Source organism: Gallus gallus, chromosome 30 (genome assembly GCF_016699485.2).
Source record: "Gallus gallus isolate bGalGal1 chromosome 30, bGalGal1.mat.broiler.GRCg7b, whole genome shotgun sequence".
Classification (NCBI taxonomy): Eukaryota; Metazoa; Chordata; class Aves; order Galliformes; family Phasianidae; genus Gallus; species Gallus gallus.
The window spans coordinates 60,705-79,572 of NC_052561.1; the positions used below are offsets into that span (position 1 = coordinate 60,705).

Genomic DNA, 18,868 nt, shown 5'->3' on the forward strand with positions numbered 1-18,868 from the left:
GATGTGGGGACATTGGGACGTTGTGGACATGGGGACACCATTGGGGATGAGGGGCCATTATGGACATGGGGACATTGGGGACATTGGGGCCATTATGGACATGGGGACATTATGGACATGGGGCCATTGGGGACGTGGGGACATTGGGGACATTGGGGCCATTATGGACATGGGGCCATTGGGGCCATTATGGACATGGGGACATTGGGGACATTGGGGCCATTATGGACATGGGGTCATTGGGGATGTGGGGCCATTATGGACATGGAGACATTGGGGCCATTGGGGCCATTATAGACATGGGGACACTGGGGCCATTATGGACATGGGGCCATTATGGACATGGGGCCATTATGGACATGGGGACATTGGGGCCATTGGGGACGTGGGCAGTGGCCATGGGTGGCCCTGGTGGGTGTGGCCCCCATAGGAGGGTGCTTTATGGGGGTGGGGGGTTGGAGGGGGGGGAGAGGCCCTATAGGGCGTGGCCGACCCCATAGCACTGAGCACCATGAAGTGGGGCCGGGAAGGTGGGAGCAGGGGGGGGATTTGGGGTCCTGGGGGGGATTTGAGGGTCTTGGGGGGGATGTAGGGGAGCCTGGGGAGGGGGTTGGGGTCCTGGGGGGGATTTGAGGGTCTTGGGGGGGGTGTAGGGGAGCTTGGGGGGGGGTTGGGGTCCTGGGGGGGTCAGGGAGCTTGGGGGGGGGTAATGGGGGCTCCTGGGGGTTTGGGGGGTCCGGGGGGGGAGGGGGAATTTGGGGTCCTGGGGGGGGGTTGGGGGTCTTGGTGGGAAGGAGTGGGGGGGTACTGGGAAGGGACTGGGAGCACTGGGAAGGAGTGGGGGGGTACTGGGAAGGGACTGGGGGGCATTGGGAGGTTACTGGGAGCACTGGGAAGGACTGGGGGGGTACTGGGAGGGAGCTGGGAGCACTGGGATGGAAGGGAGGGGTACTGGGAAGGAGCTGGGGGGACATTGGGGGGTTACTGGGAGCACTGGGAAGGAGTGGGGGGTACTGGGAAGGGACTGGGAGCACTGGGATGGAAGGGAGAGGTACTGGGAAGGGACTGGGAGCACTGGGAAGGAGGGGGGGTACTGGGAAGGAGCTGGGGGGGCATTGGGGGTTACTGGGAGCACTGGGAAGGAGTGGGGGGTACTGAGAAGGGACTGGGAGCACTGGGAAGGAGTGGGGGGGTACTGGGGGATACTGGGAGGGGGGGGGCACTGGGAGGTTACTGGGAGCACTGGGAAGGAGTGTGTGTGTGTGGGGGGGGGGGTACTGGGGGATACTGGGAGGGAGTGGGGGGGTACTGGGAAGGGACTGGGAGCAATGAGAATAGGAGGTACTGGGAAGGAACGGGGGGGGGGGTGGTGGTACTGGGAGGAGACTGGGAGCACTGGGAAGGAGTGGGGGGGGGCACTGGGAGGAGACTGGGAGCACTGGGAAGGATTAGGAGGGGATACTGGGAGGTAACGGTGATGGATGGGGGGGGGGGGAGTGGGCTGTGCTGGGACGTTACTGGGGGCACTGGGAGCATACTGGTGCCCCCCCCCCCCCCCCCCCCCCCCCCCCAAAGCCCAGGACCACCGACCCAAAACTGCCACCATCCCGGACCCCCCCGGGGGCACCGTGAGCCCAGGAGGACACCCCAAACCCCACACACATATATGAACCCCCCCCCCCCGAAACTGAGACCCCCCCCGAAACGGAGACCCCCCCCCGAAACTGAGACCCCCCCCCATACAGTGTCGGAGGGGTGAAATAAAGCCCCCCCCCCCCCCAATCCCCCATTAATGGGGACATTTGTAGGGCAAAACTCAAAGGTTTGGGGATCGCAGATATCTTAAAGGGGGGGGGGGGGGTATTTTGGGGTGAATGTCGGCTCTTTTGGGGTCCGGGACCATTCCGGGGGGGGTCGGGGGGGGTCACACAACATTGTGGGGCCAATCTCTGTGGTTTTTTGGGGTCCCGTTGGCCCACAGTGTATTTGTCTGTACAGGGTATAAACAGCAATGGGGGGGGGGGGATCCAACCCCATCCCGGGGCCACCCCCACTTTTTTTTTTTGGGGGGGGGGTCCCCATTACTTCCTGGGGGTCGTTGGGTGCAGGAATGGCACCGGGTCCTTTTTTTGGGGGGGGGGTGGGGGGGTGGAACGTCTCTCCCCCCCCCGCCCCATATCCGTGTCCCCAGGGTTGGATCCTGCAGGCGGTGCTATGGGTGGCCCTCAGTGTTGTCACCCCCCCCTCCCCCCCCCCCCAATCAGTGCCCCCCATGGGGTCTGTGGGGTCCCCTCAGTGTCCCCTGGGACCTATAGGTGTCCCCTGGGTGCTGCGGGGCCCATGGATGTCCCTCGGTGTCCCCTGGGGCCTATAGGTGTCCCCTATAGGTGTCCCTTGATGTTTCCTTGGTACCATGGGACCCATGGATGTCCCTCGGTGTCCCCTGGGGCCTATAGGTGTCCCTTGGCTGCCATGGGACCTCTGGGGGTCCCTCGGTGTCCCCTGGGTGCTGTGGGGTGCATGGATGTCCCTCAGTGTCCCCTGGGGCCTATAGGTGTCCCCCGGTTGCTGTGGGGCCCATGGGTGTCCCTTCATGTCCCCTGGGGCCTATAGGTGTCCCCTGGGTGCTGTGGGGCCCATGGGTGTCCCTTCATGTCCCCCCGGGCCTATAGGTGTCCCCTATAGGTGTCCCTCAATGTTTCCTTGGTGCCATGGGACCCATGGATGTCCCTTCATGTCCCCTTGGACCTATAGGTGTCCCTTGGCTGCCATGGGACCTCTGGGGGTCCCTCGGTGTCCCCTGGGGCCTATAGGTGTCCCCTGGGTGCTGTGGGGCCCACGGGTGCCCCTCGGTGTCCCCTGGGGCCTATAGGTGTCCCCTGGGTGCTGTGGGGCCCATGGATGTCCCTCGGTGTCCCCTGGGACCTATAGGTGTCCCTTGGCTGCCATGGGACCTCTGGGTGACCCTCAGTGTCCCCTGGGGCCTATAGGTGTCCCCTGGGTGCTGTGGGGCCCACGGGTGCCCCTTGGTGTCCCCTGGGGCCTATAGGTGTCCCTTGATGCTTCCTTGGTGCCATGGGACCTCTGGGTGCCCCTCAGTGTCCCCTGGGACCTATAGGTGTCCCCTATAGGTGTCCCTCAATGTTTCCTTGGTGCCATGGGACCCATGGATGTCCCTTCATGTCCCCTTGGACCTATAGGTGTCCCTTGGCTGCCATGGGACCTCTGGGGGTCCCTCGGTGTCCCCTGGGGCCTATAGGTGTCCCTTGGCTGCCATGGGACCTCTGGGTGTCCCTCAGTGTCCCCTGGGACCTATAGGTGTCCCCTGCGGGCTGTGGGGCCCATGGATGTCCCTTCATGTCCCCTGGGGCCTATAGGTGTCCCTTGGCTGCCATGGCACCTCTGGGTGTCCCTCGGTGTCCCCTGGGTGCTGTGGGTCCCATAGGTGTCCCTTGGGGTCCCCTGGGTGCTATGGGGCCAATGGGTATCCCTTGGCGTCCAATGGGTGCTACAGGTCCCATAGGTGTCCCTTGGGGTCCCCTGGGTGCTGTGGGGTCCCATAGGTGTCCCTTGGGGTCCCCTGGGTGCTGTGGGGTCCCATAGGTGTCCCTTGGGGTCCCCTGGGTGCTGTGGGTCCCACAGGTGTCCCTTGGGGTCCCATGGGTGCTATGGGGCCCATAGGTGTCCCTTGGGGTCCCATTGGTGTCACAGCACCTATGGGTGTCCCTTGGCGTCCCCTGGGTGCTGTGGGTCCCATAGGTGTCCCTTGGGGTCCCCTGGGTGCTGTGGGTCCCACAGGTGTCCCTTAGGGTCCCCTGGGTGCTGTGGGTCCCATAGGGGTCCCCTGGGTGCTATGGGGCCTATGGGTGTCCCTTGGGGTCCCATTGGTGTCACAGCACCTATGGGTGTCCCTTGATGTCCCCTGGGTGCTATGGGTCCCACAGGTGTCCCTTGGGGTCCCCTGGGTGCTATGGGGCCTGTGGGCGTCCCTTGGGGTCCCCTGGGTGCTGTGGATCCCAATAGGTGCCCCTCGACGTCACCTGGGTGCTGTGGGTCCCATAGGTGTCCCTTGGGGTCCCATGGGTGCTATGGGGCCCACAGGTGTCCCTTGGGGTCCCCTGGGTGCTGTGGGTCCCATAGGTGTCCCTTGGGGTCCCATTGGTGTCACAGCACCTATGGGTGTCCCTTGGCGTCCCCTGGGTGCTGTGGGTCCCATAGGTGTCCCTTGGGGTCCCCTGGGTGCTATGGGGCCTATGGGTTTCCCTTGGGGTCCCCTTGGTGCTGTGGGTCCCATAGGTGTCCTTTGGGGTCCCATGGGTGTCACAGCACCTATGGGTGTCCCTTGGGGTCCCCTCGGTGCTGTGGGTCCCATAGGTGTCCCTTGGGGTCCCCTGGGTGCTGTGGGTCCCATAGGGGTCCCCTGGGTGCTATGGGGCCTATGGGTGTCCCTTGGGGTCCCATTGGTGTCACAGCACCTATGGGTGTCCCTTGATGTCCCCTGGGTGCTATGGGTCCCACAGGTGTCCCTTGGGGTCCCCTGGGTGCTATGGGGCCTGTGGGCGTCCCTTGGGGTCCCCTGGGTGCTGTGGATCCCAATAGGTGCCCCTCGACGTCACCTGGGTGCTGTGGGTCCCATAGGTGTCCCTTGGGGTCCCCTGGGTGCTATGGGTCCCCGAAGTGTCCCTTGGGGTCCCCTGGGTGCTGTGGGTCCCATAGGTGTCCCTTGGGGTCCCCTGGGTGCAATGGGGCCAATGGGTGCCCCTCGGCGTCCCCTGGGTGCTGTGGGTCCCCGAAGTGTCCCTCGGGGTCCTCTGGGTGCCACGGGGGTCCCTTGGGGTGTCCTTCGGGGTCCCAAAGGGTGCCGGGGGGCCCACAGATGTCCCTCAGTGCCCCCCGGGTCCCCCTCCACGTCCTCAGCGCCCCCCTGGGTGACCCCACGGGGGTGACCGGACGCCCCCCACCCCCCCCCCCACCACCCCTCCACCCCCCCAATCCGCCGTCCCCGATGTCACCGCCGTCCCCCGACGCCCCCAAAGTTCCCCCACGTCCCCGTGGGTCCACCGCCGTCCCCCGCGGGGTCACGGTGCCGTGGGCGCCCCCTCGGCGTCGCTGTCGCTGCTGTCCCCCATGTCCCCGAGGTCCCCGAGGTCTCCGATGTCCCCGTGGGGCAGAGCAAAGGGCGGCAGCTCCTCGTCGGAGGAACCCAACGAGTCGTCGTCCCCGAGGCGCGGCCCCAAACCCACCGCCCCGAACGACAACGGACCCCGCAGCAGCCGGATCTGCGGGGACAGAGGGGGGGGGGGCGGGGATGGGGGTGGGGGTGGGGGGCAGCGATGGGGGGCGGAGATGGGGATGGGGGGCAGGGATGGGGGCAGGGATGGGGATGGGGATGGGGACAGAGATGGGGGCAGGGATGGGGGCAGGGATGGGGGGCAGAGATGGGGATGGGGGGCAGGGATGGGGGCAGAGATGGGGATGGGGATGGGGACAGGGATGGGGGGCAGAGATGGGGATGGGGGGCAGGGATGGGGGGCAACAATGGGGGAAGGGATGGGGATGGGAGACAGGGATGGGGGCAGCGATGGGGATGGGGGGCAGGGATGGGGGGCAGCAATGGAGGGGTGGGAGGGGTGGGGACGGGTTTGGGGGGCACAGATGGGGGCAGGGATGGGGGCAGGGATGGGGATGGGGGGCAGACATGGGGGGGTGGGGACGGGGATGGGGGGCAGTGATGGGGGGCAGAGATGGGGGGCAGAGATGGGGATGGGGACAGGGATGGGGGGCAGCGATGGGGATGGGGGGCAGAGATGGGGATGGGGGGCAGAGATGGGGATGGGGACAGGGATGGGGATGGGGACAGGGATGGGGGGCAGCGATGGGGGGTGGGGACAGGGATGGGGGGCAGAGATGGGGATGGGGGGCAGGGATGGGGGAAGGGATGGGGACAGGGATGGGGATGGGGATGGGGGCAGGGATGGGGAGGCAGAGAAGGGGATGGGGGACAGGGATGGGGGGGCAGAGATGGGGGCAGGGATGGGGGGCAGCGATAGGGGGGGTGGGGACGGGTTTGGGGGGCACAGATGGGGGCAGGGATGGGGGACAGGGATGGGGATGGGGAGCAGAGATGGGGGGGATGGATGGGGGTGGGGACAGAGGGGTGAGGATGGGGGTCAGGGATGGGGATGGGGGGCAGGGGGGGTGGGGATGGGGACGGGGGTTTGGATGGGGATGGGGGGCAGAGATGGGGGACGGGGGGGGTGGGGACGGGGAGGGGGACGGGGATGGGGGGCGGGGATGGGGACAACGGCACGGGGACAGAGATGGGGGACGAGGGAACGGGGGAGGGAATGGGGGGCGTGGGGACAACGAGAAGGGGGTGCGATGAGGAATGGGGGCGGGGGGGACACGGAAAGGGGGGTGGGGGGACACGGAAAGGGGGATGGGGACAATGGGGATGGGGACAAGGAAAGGGGGATGGGGACAACGGGGATGGGGACAATGGGGATGGGGACACGGAAAGGGGGATGGGGACACGGAAAGGGGGGTGGGGACACGGAAAGGGGGGTGGGGACAACGGGGATGGGGACAGTGGGGATGGGGACATGGAAAGGGGAGTGGGGGGACGCGGAAAGGGGGACGGGGGGACACGAAAAGGGGGATGGGGACACGGAAAGGGGAGTGGGGGGACACGGAAAGGGGGATGGGGACGATGGGGACACGGGGACGAGGATGGGGGGGTGGGGGGGGAAGAGGACAAAGGGACAAAGGGACGAAGGGGGGGACGGACGGAGGGAGAGCAGAGAAAGGGAGGAGGGACGGGGGACGATGGGGACGCCGTCAGCAGCCGTCAATGCACCGCGGGGACATCGCCGACGGCTCCGACCCACAGCAGCCCCGGGGGGGCGTCCGCCGCCACCCCCACAGCACGGAGAGGGGACGGAGGCGGCAGCCGTGGGAGCGGGACGTGGGCACCCCCACAGCGGGGGGTGGGCGCTGCGGGACCCCCAGCCCGCACAAGAAGGGTGTTGGGGGGACGTACAGCCCGCACCCATGGGTGCTGTGGGGCTCCTATGCACACCCATGGGTGCTGAGGTCCCTCTATCCTGCACCCATGGGTGCTGTGGGGCTCTTACCCACACCTATGGGTGCTGAGGTCCCTATATCCTTCACCCGTAGGTGCTGAGGTCCCTCTATCCCACACCCATGGGTGTTGTGGGGCTCTTACCCACACCTATGGGTGCTGAGGTCCCTATATCTTGCACCCATGGGTGCTGAGGTCCCTCTATCCCACACCCATGGGTGCTACAGGGCCCTGGTCCTGCACCTGTGGGTGCTGAGGTCCCCATATCCCGCACCCATGGGTGCTGAGGTCCCTATATCCTGCACCCATAGGTGCTGTGGGGCTCCTACCCGCACCCATGGGTGCTGAGGTCCCTATATCCTGCACCCATGGGTGCTGTGGGGCTCCTACCCGCACCCATGGGTGCTGAGGTCCCTATATCCTGCACCCATGGGTGCTGTGGGGCTCCTACCCGCACCCATGGGTGCTGAGGTCCCTATATCCCACACCCATGGGTGCTGTGGGGCTCCTATGCACATCCATGGGTGCTGAGGTCCCTCTATCCCGCGCCCATGGGTGCCGTGGGGCTCTTACCCACACCTATGGGTGCTGAGATCCCTATATCCTGCACCTATGGGTGCTGTGGGGCTCCTACCCGCACCCATGGGTGCTGAGGTCCCTATATCCTGCACTCATGGGTGCTCTGTAACCTCCACCCTGTGCCCATGGGTGCTGGGGGCCCTATATCCTGGAGCCCTGCGCCCATGGGTGTAGGACATCGATCCCACAGCACCCATGGGTGCAGGGCATGGGTCCTGCAGTACTACAGCACCCATGGGTGCAGGGTGGAGGTTACAGAGCACCCATGGGTGCAGAATAGAGACCCCCCTAACACCTGTAGGCACAGGATTCGGGTATCCCAGCACCCATGGGTGCAGAATAGATATACTACAGCACCCATAGGTGCAAGGCAGAGGTACCCCAGCACCTATAGGCAAAGGATTTGGGTACCCCAGCACCCATGGGTGCAGGATATAGGTCCTACAGCACCCATGGGTGCAGGGTAGAGCTACCCCAGCACCTACAGGCACAGGATTCGGGTACCCCAGCACCCATGGGTGCAGGATAGAGGTCTTACAGCACCCATGGGTGCAGGACAGAGGCACCCCAACACCTATAGGCACAGGATTCAGGTATCCCAGCACCCATGGGTGCAGAACAGAGGCCCCCCAACACCTGTAGGCACAGGATTCAGGTACCCCAGCACCCATGGGTGCAGAACAGAGGCCCCCCAACACCTGTAGGCACGGGATTCGGGTACCCCAGCACCCATGGGTGCAGGCTATAGGGACCACAGCACCCATGGGTGCAAGACAGAGGCACCCCAACACCTATAGGCCCAGGATTCAGGTATTCCAGCACCCATGGGTGCAGAACAGAGGCCCCCCAACACCTGTAGGCACGGGATTCGGGTATCCCTGCACCCATGGGTGCAGAATAGAGACCCCCCAACACCTGTAGGCACGGGATTCGGGTACCCCAGCACCCATGGGTGCAGGCTATGGGGACCACAGCACCCATGGGTGCCTTACCTCAGCCTTGAGCTCGTCGATGTGGTCCTTGAGCTGCCGGATGTACTGAGCGGCGTCCGAGTGGTTGAGCTGCCCCTGGATCATCCCCTCCTCCCTCTGCGGGCGCAGAGGTCATCCCGTCACCCCGTCCCCTCGGCCCCCCCCACCCCCCAACCCCGACCCACCCCCCCAACCCGGCCCCCTCCCCCTCACCCCATCCCCCCTCACCTGGATCTCCAGCTCAGCCACACGCTGTCGCATCTCGGCCAGGGCTGCCATGCTGTCGGCCTCGCGCAGCCGCACCGCCATCACCTCCTCCTTGCTCTGGGGACATCGGGGTCAGTCGGGGACAGCGCCGACGTGGGGGTCACCCCCACAGCACTCAGACACCCCCCGGGGGGCAGGGGGTGAGGGGAGGGAGGTGGTGTGAGGGGGGCTTAAGGGCGGCGAGGAGGGGACACAGCTGAAGGGACATGGGGACCCCGTGGGAGGGGGCATTGGGACAGCATAGGATGGGACATGGGGACCTCAGGGACCCCAATGGGGGGGGACAGCTGGGACACCATGGGATGGGACATGGGGACCTCAGGGACCCCAATGCGGGGGGACAGCTGGGACACCATGGGATGCGACATGGGGACCTCAGGGACCCCATGGAAGGGGACAGTTGGGACACCATAGGATGGGAGATGGGGACCTCAGGGACCCCATGGGAGGGGACAATTGGGATCCTAAGGGAGGGGACATGGGGACCCCAGGAACCCCATGGGAGGGGACAGTTGGGACCCCATGGGAGGTGACAACTGGGACACCGTAGGATGGGACATGGGGACCCCAGGGACCCCAATGGGGGGGGACAGCCAGGACACCATGGGATGGGACATGGGGACCTCAGGGACCCCACGGGAGGGGACAGCTGGGATCCTAAGGGAGGGGACATGGGGACCTCAGGGACCCCGTGGGAGGGGACAGTTGGGACACCATAGGATGGGACATGGGGACCTCAGGGACCCCATGGGAGGGGACAGTTGGGGTCCTAGAGGAGGGGACATGGGGACCTCGGGGACCCCATGGGAGAGGACAATTGGGACACCATAGAATGGGACAAAGACCCCATGGGAAGGGACAACTGGGATCCTAAGGGAGGGGACATGGGGACCTCAGGGACCTCATGGGAGGGGACAGTTGGGACCCCATGGGAGGTGACAACTGGGACACCGTAGGATGGGACATGGGGACCTCAGGGACCCCAATGGGGGGGGACAGCCGGGACACCATGGGATGGGACATGGGGACCTCAGGGACCCCACAGGAGGGGACAGCTGGGATCCTAAGGGAGGGGACATGGGGACCTCAGGGACCCCATGGGAAGTGACAACTGGGACACCATAGAATGGGACAGAGACCCCATGGGAGGGGACAACTGGGACACCATAGGATGGGACATGGGGACCCCAGGGACCCCATAGGAGGGGACAATTGGGACACCATGGGATGGGACATGGGGACCTCAGGGACCCCATGGGAAGTGACAACTGGGACACCATAGGATGGGACATGGGGACCCCAGGGACCCCATGGGAGGGGACAGTTGGGGTCCTAGAGGAGGGGACATGGGGACCTCAGGGACCCCATAGGAGGGGACAATTGGGACACCATAGAATGGGACAGAGACCCCATGGGAGGGGACAACTGGGACACCATAGGATGGGACATGGGGACCCCAGGGACCCCATGGAAGGGGATAATTGGGACACCATAGAATGGGACGTGAGGACCTCAGGGACCCCATGGGAGGGGACAGTTGGGATCCTAAGGGAGGGGACATGGGGACCCCAGGAACCCCATGGGAGGGGACAGTTGGGACCCCATGGGAGGTGACAACTGGGACACCGTAGGATGGGACATGGGGACCCCAGGGACCCCACAGGAGGGGACAGCTGGGATCCTAAGGGAGGGGACATGGGGACCTCAGGGACCCCATGGGAAGTGACAACTGGGACACCATAGAATGGGACAGAGACCCCATGGGAGGGGACAACTGGGACACCATAGGATGGGACATGGGGACCTCAGGGACCTCATGGGAGGGGACAGTTGGGACCCCATGGGAGGTGACAACTGGGACACTGTAGGATGGGACATGGGGACCTCAGGGACCCCACAGGAGGGGACAGCTGGGATCCTAAGGGAGGGGACATGGGGACCTCAGGGTCCCCATGGGAGGGGACAATTGGGACCCCATGGGAGGTGACAACTGGGACACTATAGAATGGGACATGGGGACCCCAGGGACCCCCTCGCACTGCCCACCCCGCACCGCCCACCCTGCCCTGCCCTCTGCTGCCCACCTCACACTGCCCACCCCGCACTGTGCCTCGGCTGCCCACCCTGCACTGCCCACCCCACACTGCCCACCCCGCGCTGCCCACCCCGCACCGCCCCGCGCTGCCCACCTTGCACTGCGCCTCGGTTGCCCACCCTGCGCTGCCCACCCCGCATTGCCCACCCCGCACTGCCCACCTCACACTGCCCACCCCGCACTGCCCACCCTGCCCTGCCCTGTGCTGCCCACCCCGCGCTGCCCACCCCGCACTGCGCCTCGGTTGCCCACCCTGCGCTGCCCACCCCGCACCGCCCACCCCGCTGCCCACCCCGCACCGCCCCGCACTGCCCACCTCGCACTGCCCCTGTGCTGCCCACCCTGTACTGCCCACCCCGCGCTGCCCACCCCGCACCGCCCACCCCTGTGCTGCCCACCTCACACTGCCCACCCCGCACTGCCCACCCTGCCCTGCCCTGTGCTGCCCACCCCGCGCTGCCCACCCCGCACTGTGCCTCGGCTGCCCACCCTGCACTGCCCACCCTGTACTGCCCACCCCGCACTGCCCACCTTGCACTGCCCTGTGCTGCCCACCCCACACTGCCCACCCCGCACTGCGCCTCGGCTGCCCACCTTGCACTGCCCACCCTGCACTGCCCACCCTGTACTGCCCACCCCGCACCGCACCGCGCTGCCCCCCTTGCACTGCGCCTCGGTTGCCCACCCCGCACTGCCCACCCTGCCCTGCCCTGTGCTGCCCACCCCGCACCGCCCCCGTGCCGCCCACCTTGCACTGCGCCTCGGCGTGCTTCCGGTGGCTCTCGCTGAGCTGCGCCTGCAGCCCTTTGCTCTGCGCCGCCGCCAGACGCAGCTGCTCCCGCAGCCCCGCGCACGTCTGCTCCGCACGGCCCAGCACCGTGCGCTGGATCTGACCCTGGGGGGGGGGGGGGGGGACAGAATTGGGGGGGGGGCGGCTCTGTCACCTCCTGCGCCGCCCCTCCCAGCCCCGCCGTGCCCGGCGCTGCACCTCCAGTTCAGCAGCCAGCGTCCCAGCACCGCCAGTATGCCCGGTTTGGCACCCGCAGCCCCCATAAGCTGAAGCGCCCCCCATTCAGCGCCCCCAACCCCATTACCCCCAGCACCTCAGTTTGGCGCTCCCAGTTCTCCCAGTTCAGCATCCATGGACCCCCATTACCCCCAGCACCTCCAGTTTGGCGCTCCCGGTGCTCCCAGTTCAACACCCATGGACCCCCATTACCCCCAGTTTGGCACCTATGGACCCCCAGCACCTCCAGTTTGGCACTCCCAGCACTCCCAGTTCAGCACCCACGGACCCCCATTACCCCCAGCACCTCCAGTTTGGCGCTCCCAGTACTCCCAGTTCAGCATCCATGATCCCAGCACCCCCAGTTTGGCACCCATGGACCCCCAGCACCTCCAGTTTGGCACTCCCAGCACCCCCAGTTCAGCACCCACAGACCCCCATTACCCCCAGCACCTCCAGTTTGGCGCTCCCAGTGCTCCCAGTTCAGCATCCATGATCCCAGCACCCCCAGTTTGGCACCCATTACCCCCAGCACCTCCAGTTTGGAGCTCCCAGTGCTCCCAGTTCAGCACCCACAGACCCCCAGCACCTCCAGTTTGGCAATCCCAGTGCTCCCAGTTCAGCATCCATGATCCCAGCCCTCCCAGTTCTCCCAGTCTGTCCAGTCCAGCCCCCCAATTCAGCACCCACCCCCCCAGCCCTCCCATTCCAGCCCCCCAGCTCAGCACCCACACCCCCAACCCTCCCAGTTCTCCCAGTCCAGCCCCCCAGCTCAGCACCCAACCCTCAGCTCAGCACCCACCCCCCCAGCCCTCCCAGTCTGTCCATTCCAGCCCCCCACTTCAGCACCCACACCCCCAACCCTCCCAGTCTGTCCAGTCCAGCCCCCCATTTCAGCACCCACACCCTCAGCCCTCCCAGTTCTCCCAGTCCAGCCCCACAAGCCCAGTACTCCCATTTCCCCCAGTCCAGCCCCCCAAGCTCAGCACCCACACCCCCACCTCAGCACCCACCCCCCAGCCCTCCCAGTTCTCCCAGTCTGTCCAGTCCAGCCCCACAAGCCCAGTACTCCCAGTTCTCCCAGTCCAGCCCCCCAGCTCAGCACCCACCCCCCCAGCCCTCCCAGTCTGTCCAGTCCAGCCCCCCACTTCAGCACCCACACCCCCAGCTCAGCACCCCCAAGCCCAGTACTCCCAGTTCTGTCCCAGCCCTCCCAGTCCAGCCCCCCCAGCTCAGCACCCACACCCCCAACCCTCCCAGTTCTCCCAGTCCAGCCCCCCACTTCAGCACCCACACTCTCAGCTCAGCACCCACCCCCCCAGCCCTCCCAGCCCTCCCAGTCTGTCCAGTCCAGCCCCCCAATTCAGCACCCACCCCCCCAGCCCTCCCAGTACTCCCAGTCTAGCCCCCCCAGCTCAGCACCCAGCCCCCCAGCCCTCCCATTCCAGCCCCCCAATTCAGCACCCACCCCCCCAGCCCTCCCAGTACTCCCATTCCAGCCCCCCACTTCAGCACCCACACCCCCCCACCTCAGCACCCACAAGCCCAGTACTCCCAGTTCTCCCAGTCCAGCCCCCCACTTCAACACCCACCCCCCCAGCCCTCCCAGTTCTCCCAGTCCAGCCTCCCAGCTCAGCATCCACAAGCCCAGTACTCCCAGTTCTGTCCCAGCCCTCCCAGTCCAGCCCCCCAATTCAGCACCCACCCCCCCAGCCCTCCCAGCCCTCCCATTCCAGCCCCCCAGCTCAGCACCCACCCCCCAGCCCTCCCAGTCTGTCCATTCCAGCCCCCCACTTCAGCACCCACAGCCCCAGCCCTCCCAGTTCTCCCAGTCTGTCCATTCCAGCCCCCCAATTCAGCACCCACCCCCCCCAGCCCTCCCAGCCCTCCCAGTCTGTCCAGTCCAGCCCCCCAATTCAGCACCCACCCCCCCAGCCCTCCCAGCCCTCCCAGTCTGTCCAGTCCAGCCCCCCAGTTCAGCACCCACCCCCCCAGCCCTCCCATTCCAGCCCCCCCAGCTCAGCACCCACCCCCCCCCCCTTCCATCCCCACGGCGCCCAGCTCAGCCCCCTCCCCTCCCGTCCCCTCCCCTCCCCTCCCCTCCCCACCTGTGTCTCCAGTTGCAGCACCCGCTGCCGCAGCGCCCGCAGCTCAGCCTGGGCCTGAGCCTCCCGCAGCCGCGCTGCCACCACCGCCTCCTGCAGCGCGTTGGCGTTGCTCCGCCGCGGGGAATCCTTCCAGCGCCCCCCCGCACGGCCCGCCTGCACCCCACGGGGTCAGCGGCACAGCCGGGGGGTCGGGGGGTCAGGGGGGGACCCAGAGAGAGGATGAGGGACCCCGAGTGTTGGGATGAGGGAATCAGGTGGGAAGGAGGGGGGTGGGGGATGGGGTGGGGGATGCAGACATTGGGGTGGGGGACGCAGACATTGGGATGAGGGACAAAGATGTTGGAATAATGGACCCAGACATTGGGATGAGGGACACAGATATTGGGATGAGGGACGCAGACGTTGGGATGAGGGATCCTGACTTTGGGATGAGGGACGCAGACATTGGGATGAGGGACGCAGACGTTGGGATGAGGGACGCAGACGTTGGGATGAGGAACACAGACATTGGGATGAGGGATCCTGATATTGGGATGAGGGACACAGACATTGGGATGAGGGTCTCAGACGTTGGGATGAGGGACACAGACATTGGGATAAGGGATACAGACATTGGGATGAGGGACACAGACATTGGGATAAGGGATCTTGACATTGGGATGAGGGACTCAGACATTGGGATGGAGGACCCAGACATTGGGATGAGGGACACAGACATTGGGATAAGGGACGCAGACGTTGGGATGAGGGATCCTGACTTTGGGATGAGGGACGCAGACAATGGGATAAGGGACACAGACATTGGGATGACGAACCCAGACATTGGGATAAGGGACGCAGACGTTGGGATGAGGAACACAGACATTGGGATGAGGGATCCAGACATTGGGATGAGGGACACAGACATTGGGATGAGGGACACAGACATTGGGATGAGGGACCCAGACAATGGGATAAGGGATCTTGACACTGGGATGAGGGACACGGACATTGGGATGAGGGACACAGACATTGGGATGAGGGACACAGACATTGGGATAAGGGACGCAGACGTTGGGATGAGGGATCCTGACTTTGGGATGAGGGACGCAGACAATGGGATAAGGGACACAGACATTGGGATGACGAACCCAGACATTGGGATAAGGGACGCAGACGTTGGGATGAGGAACACAGACATTGGGATGAGGGATCCAGACATTGGGATGAGGGACACAGACATTGGGATGAGGGACACAGACATTGGGATGAGGGACCCAGACAATGGGATAAGGGATGCAGACATTGGGATAAGGGATCCTGATATTGGGATGAGGGACACAGACGTTGGGATAACAGACCCAGACATTGGGATGAGGGACACAGACATTGGGATGAGGGATCCTTACATTGGGATGAGGGATCTTGACATTGGGATAAGGGATCCTGATATTGGGATGAGGGACACAGACATTGGGATGAGGGACCCAGACAATGGGATAAGGGATCTTGACACTGGGATGAGGGACACGGACATTGGGATAAGGGACGCAGACATTGGGATGAGGGACACAGACACTGGGATAAGGGACGTAGACATTGGGATGAGGGACACAGACATTGGGATAACGGACCCAGACACTGGGATGGAGGACCCAGACATTGGGATGAGGGACTCAGACATTGGGATGGAGGACACAGACATTGGGATGAGGGACTCAGACATTGGGATGGAGGACCCAGACATTGGGATGACGAACCCAGACATTGGGATAAGGGACGCAGACATTGGGATAAGGGATCCTGATATTGGGATAAGGGACACAGACGTTGGGATGAGGTATCCTGACTTTCGGATGAGGGACACAGACATTGGGATGGAGGACCCAGACATCGGGATGAGGGACACAGATATTGGGATGAGGGACAAAGATATTGGAATAATGGATCCAGACATTGGGATGAGGGACACAGACATTGGGATGAGGGATCCTGACATTGGGATAAGGGACACAGACATTGGGATGAGGGATCCTGACATTGGGATGAGGGACTCAGACATTGGGATAAGGGATACAGTTGGCCAGGATGGGACCTTGGGGACAGGGCAAAGGACCCAGGTATTGGGATGAGGGACCCAGATATTGGGATGGAGGACCCAGATATTGGGATAATGGACCCAGACATTGGGATGAGGGACACAGACGTTGGGATGAGGGATCCTGACATTGGGATGAGGGACACAGACATTGGGATGGAGGACCCAGACATTGGGATGAGGGACACAGACGTTGGGATAACGGACCCAGACGTTGGGATGAGGGACCCAGGTGGGCAGGAGGGGACTTTGGTCACAGAGCAAGGGACGCAGACATTGGGATGAGGGACACAACATTGGGATGAGGGACACAGACATTGGAATGTGGGACACAGACGTTGGGATGGAGGACCCAGACATTGGGATGAGGGATCCTGACACTGGGATAATGGACCCAGACATTGGGATGAGGGACCCAGACATTGGGATAAGGGATCCTGACATTGGGATGAGGGACACAGACATTGGGATAATGGACCCAGACATTGGGATAAGGGTCTCAGATGTTGGGATGGAGGACCCAGACATTGGGATGAGGTATCCTGACATTGGGATAAGGGACACAGACATTGGGATAAGGGATCCTGATATTGGGATGAGGGACACAGACGTTGGGATAATGGACCCAGACATTGGGATGAGGGACACAGACATTGGGATGAGGGACACAGACATTGGGATAAGGGACACAAACACTGGGATAAGGGACCCAGACATTGGGATGACGAACCCAGACATTGGGCTGAGGGACACAGACATTGGGATAAGGGACCCAGACATTGGGATGAGGGACCCAGACGTTGGGATGAGGGACCCAGACGTTGGGATGGAGGACACAGACATTGGGATGAGGGACACAGACATTGGGATAAGGGACGTAGACGTTGGGATGAGGGACATAGACATTGGGATAACGGACCCAGACACTGGGATGGAGGACCCAGACATTGGGATGAGGGTCTCAGACATTGGGATAATGGACCCAGACATTGGGATGAGGGACACAGACATTGGGATGAGGGACACAGGTGGGCAGGATGGGCCCTTGGGGACAGGGCAAAGGCCCCAGGTACTGGGATGAGGGACCCAGATATTGGGATGGAGGACCCAGACATTGAGCTGAGGGACACAGGTGTCCAGGATGGGCCCTTGGGGACAGGGCAAAGGCCCCGGGTATCGGGATGGAGGACCCAGACATTGAGCTGAAGGACACAGGTGTCCAGGATGGGCCCTTGGGGACAGGGCAAAGGCCCCGGGTATTGGGATGAGGGACCCGGGTGTCCAGGAGGGGACCCCGGCACTGCGCTATGGGACTGAAGTGGCCACGATGGGACCCAGATGGCAGAGATGGGACCCGACCCGGGCGGCCACGAAGGGGACGGAGCCGTCCAGGAGAGGACCCAACCACGGGGAGAGGGGAACCCGGACAACGTGACACAGCACCCGGGTGGATGCGAGGATGTGAAGGGACCCAGGAGGCCACGGGGGGGGACGGCGGCCTCACCTGCCAGCTGTCGCTGAGGTCCTTCACCTGCTGCTGCAGCTCCGTCAGAGATTTGACCGCCTCGGCCTCGCGCAGCGCCAGCGCCTGCAGCTCCTCCTGCAGCCGCACCACGTTGTCCTCATCAGGCAGGAGGCTGTTCCTCTGCAGGGCACGGGGCTGTCAGTGGGGACGGGGGATCCCCAGGGACGGAGGACCCCCCCCATGGACGGGGGATCCCCAGGGACAGAGGACCCCCTCCAATGGACGGGGGATCCCCAGGGATGGAGGATGGGGGACCCCCATGGACGGGGGATCCCCAGGGACGGAGGACCCCCCCCCATGGACGGGGGATCCCCAGGGATGGAGGACCCCCCCCATGGACGGGGGATCCCCAGGGACGGAGGACCCCCCATCCATGGATGGGGGATCCCCAGGGACGGAGGACCCCCCCCCCCCATGGATGGGGGACCCCCAGGGACAGAGGACCCTCCCCCATGGACAGGGGATCCCCAGGGATGGAGGACCCCCCCATGGATGGGGGATCCCCAGGGATGGAGGATGGGGGACCCCCATGGACAGGGGATCCCCAGGGACGGAGGACCCCCTCCAATGGACGGGGGATCCCCAGGGACAGAGGACCCCCCCCATGGACGGGGGACCCCAAGGAAAGAGGACCCCCCCCATGGACGGGGGATCCCCAGGGATGGAGGACCCCCCCCATGGACGGGGGATCCCCAGGGACAGAGGACCCCCTCCAATGGACGGGGGACCCCCAGGGACGGAGGACCCCCCCCATGGACGGAGGACTCCCCCCCATGGATGGGGGATCCCCAGGGACGGAGGAACCCCCCCATGGACGGGGGACCCCCAGGGACGGAGGACCCCCCCCATGGACAGGGGATCCCCAGGGATGGGGGGTGCTGCCCGACAGGGACACCTGGGGGACGCCTAAGGTGTGGGGTGATCATTTAGGGGACACCTGAGGTCCCCTAAATGATCACCCCCATCCTAAAGGCCACTCCTATCAACATCCCCAGCCCAGGGACCTCTTAAGGGACAGCCCCGAGGGTCTCTTGTGTGACTGTCCCCATCCCAAAGGCGGCAGCCCCCCACCCCAGGACCACTCATGGCACAGTCCCAAGGGTCCCTCATGTGACTGTCCCCAACCCTGAGGTCCCCTGTATGACTGTCCCCATCCTAA

At 64.6% G+C, this 18,868-nt stretch overlaps 1 protein-coding gene across 6 annotated transcripts in view; it reads right to left on the reverse strand.

Annotated features, from left to right (window-relative positions):
* Positions 1-1,950: 1,950 nt before the first annotated feature.
* Positions 1,951-18,868, reverse strand: part of EVI5L (ecotropic viral integration site 5 like) — a 34,914-nt gene continuing 17,996 nt past the window's right edge. For 2 of the 6 annotated variants that reach the window (XM_025145755.3, XM_025145754.3), the window contains 6 exons: positions 17,689-17,829; positions 14,108-14,260; positions 11,742-11,888; positions 8,860-8,955; positions 8,653-8,748; positions 1,951-5,279 (listed from right to left, as the gene is read on the reverse strand). In XM_025145755.3, coding sequence (XP_025001523.1) covers positions 5,079-5,279; positions 8,653-8,748; positions 8,860-8,955; positions 11,742-11,888; positions 14,108-14,260; positions 17,689-17,829 — 834 coding nt within the window. In that variant the 3' untranslated portion in view covers positions 1,951-5,078. Of the gene's footprint in view, positions 5,280-8,652; positions 8,749-8,859; positions 8,956-11,741; positions 11,889-14,107; positions 14,261-16,683; positions 17,131-17,193; positions 17,830-18,868 lie in introns of those variants that run through there. The other 4 variants (XM_040653960.2, XM_040653959.2, XR_005842210.2 and 1 more) reach the window with 3 other exon arrangements.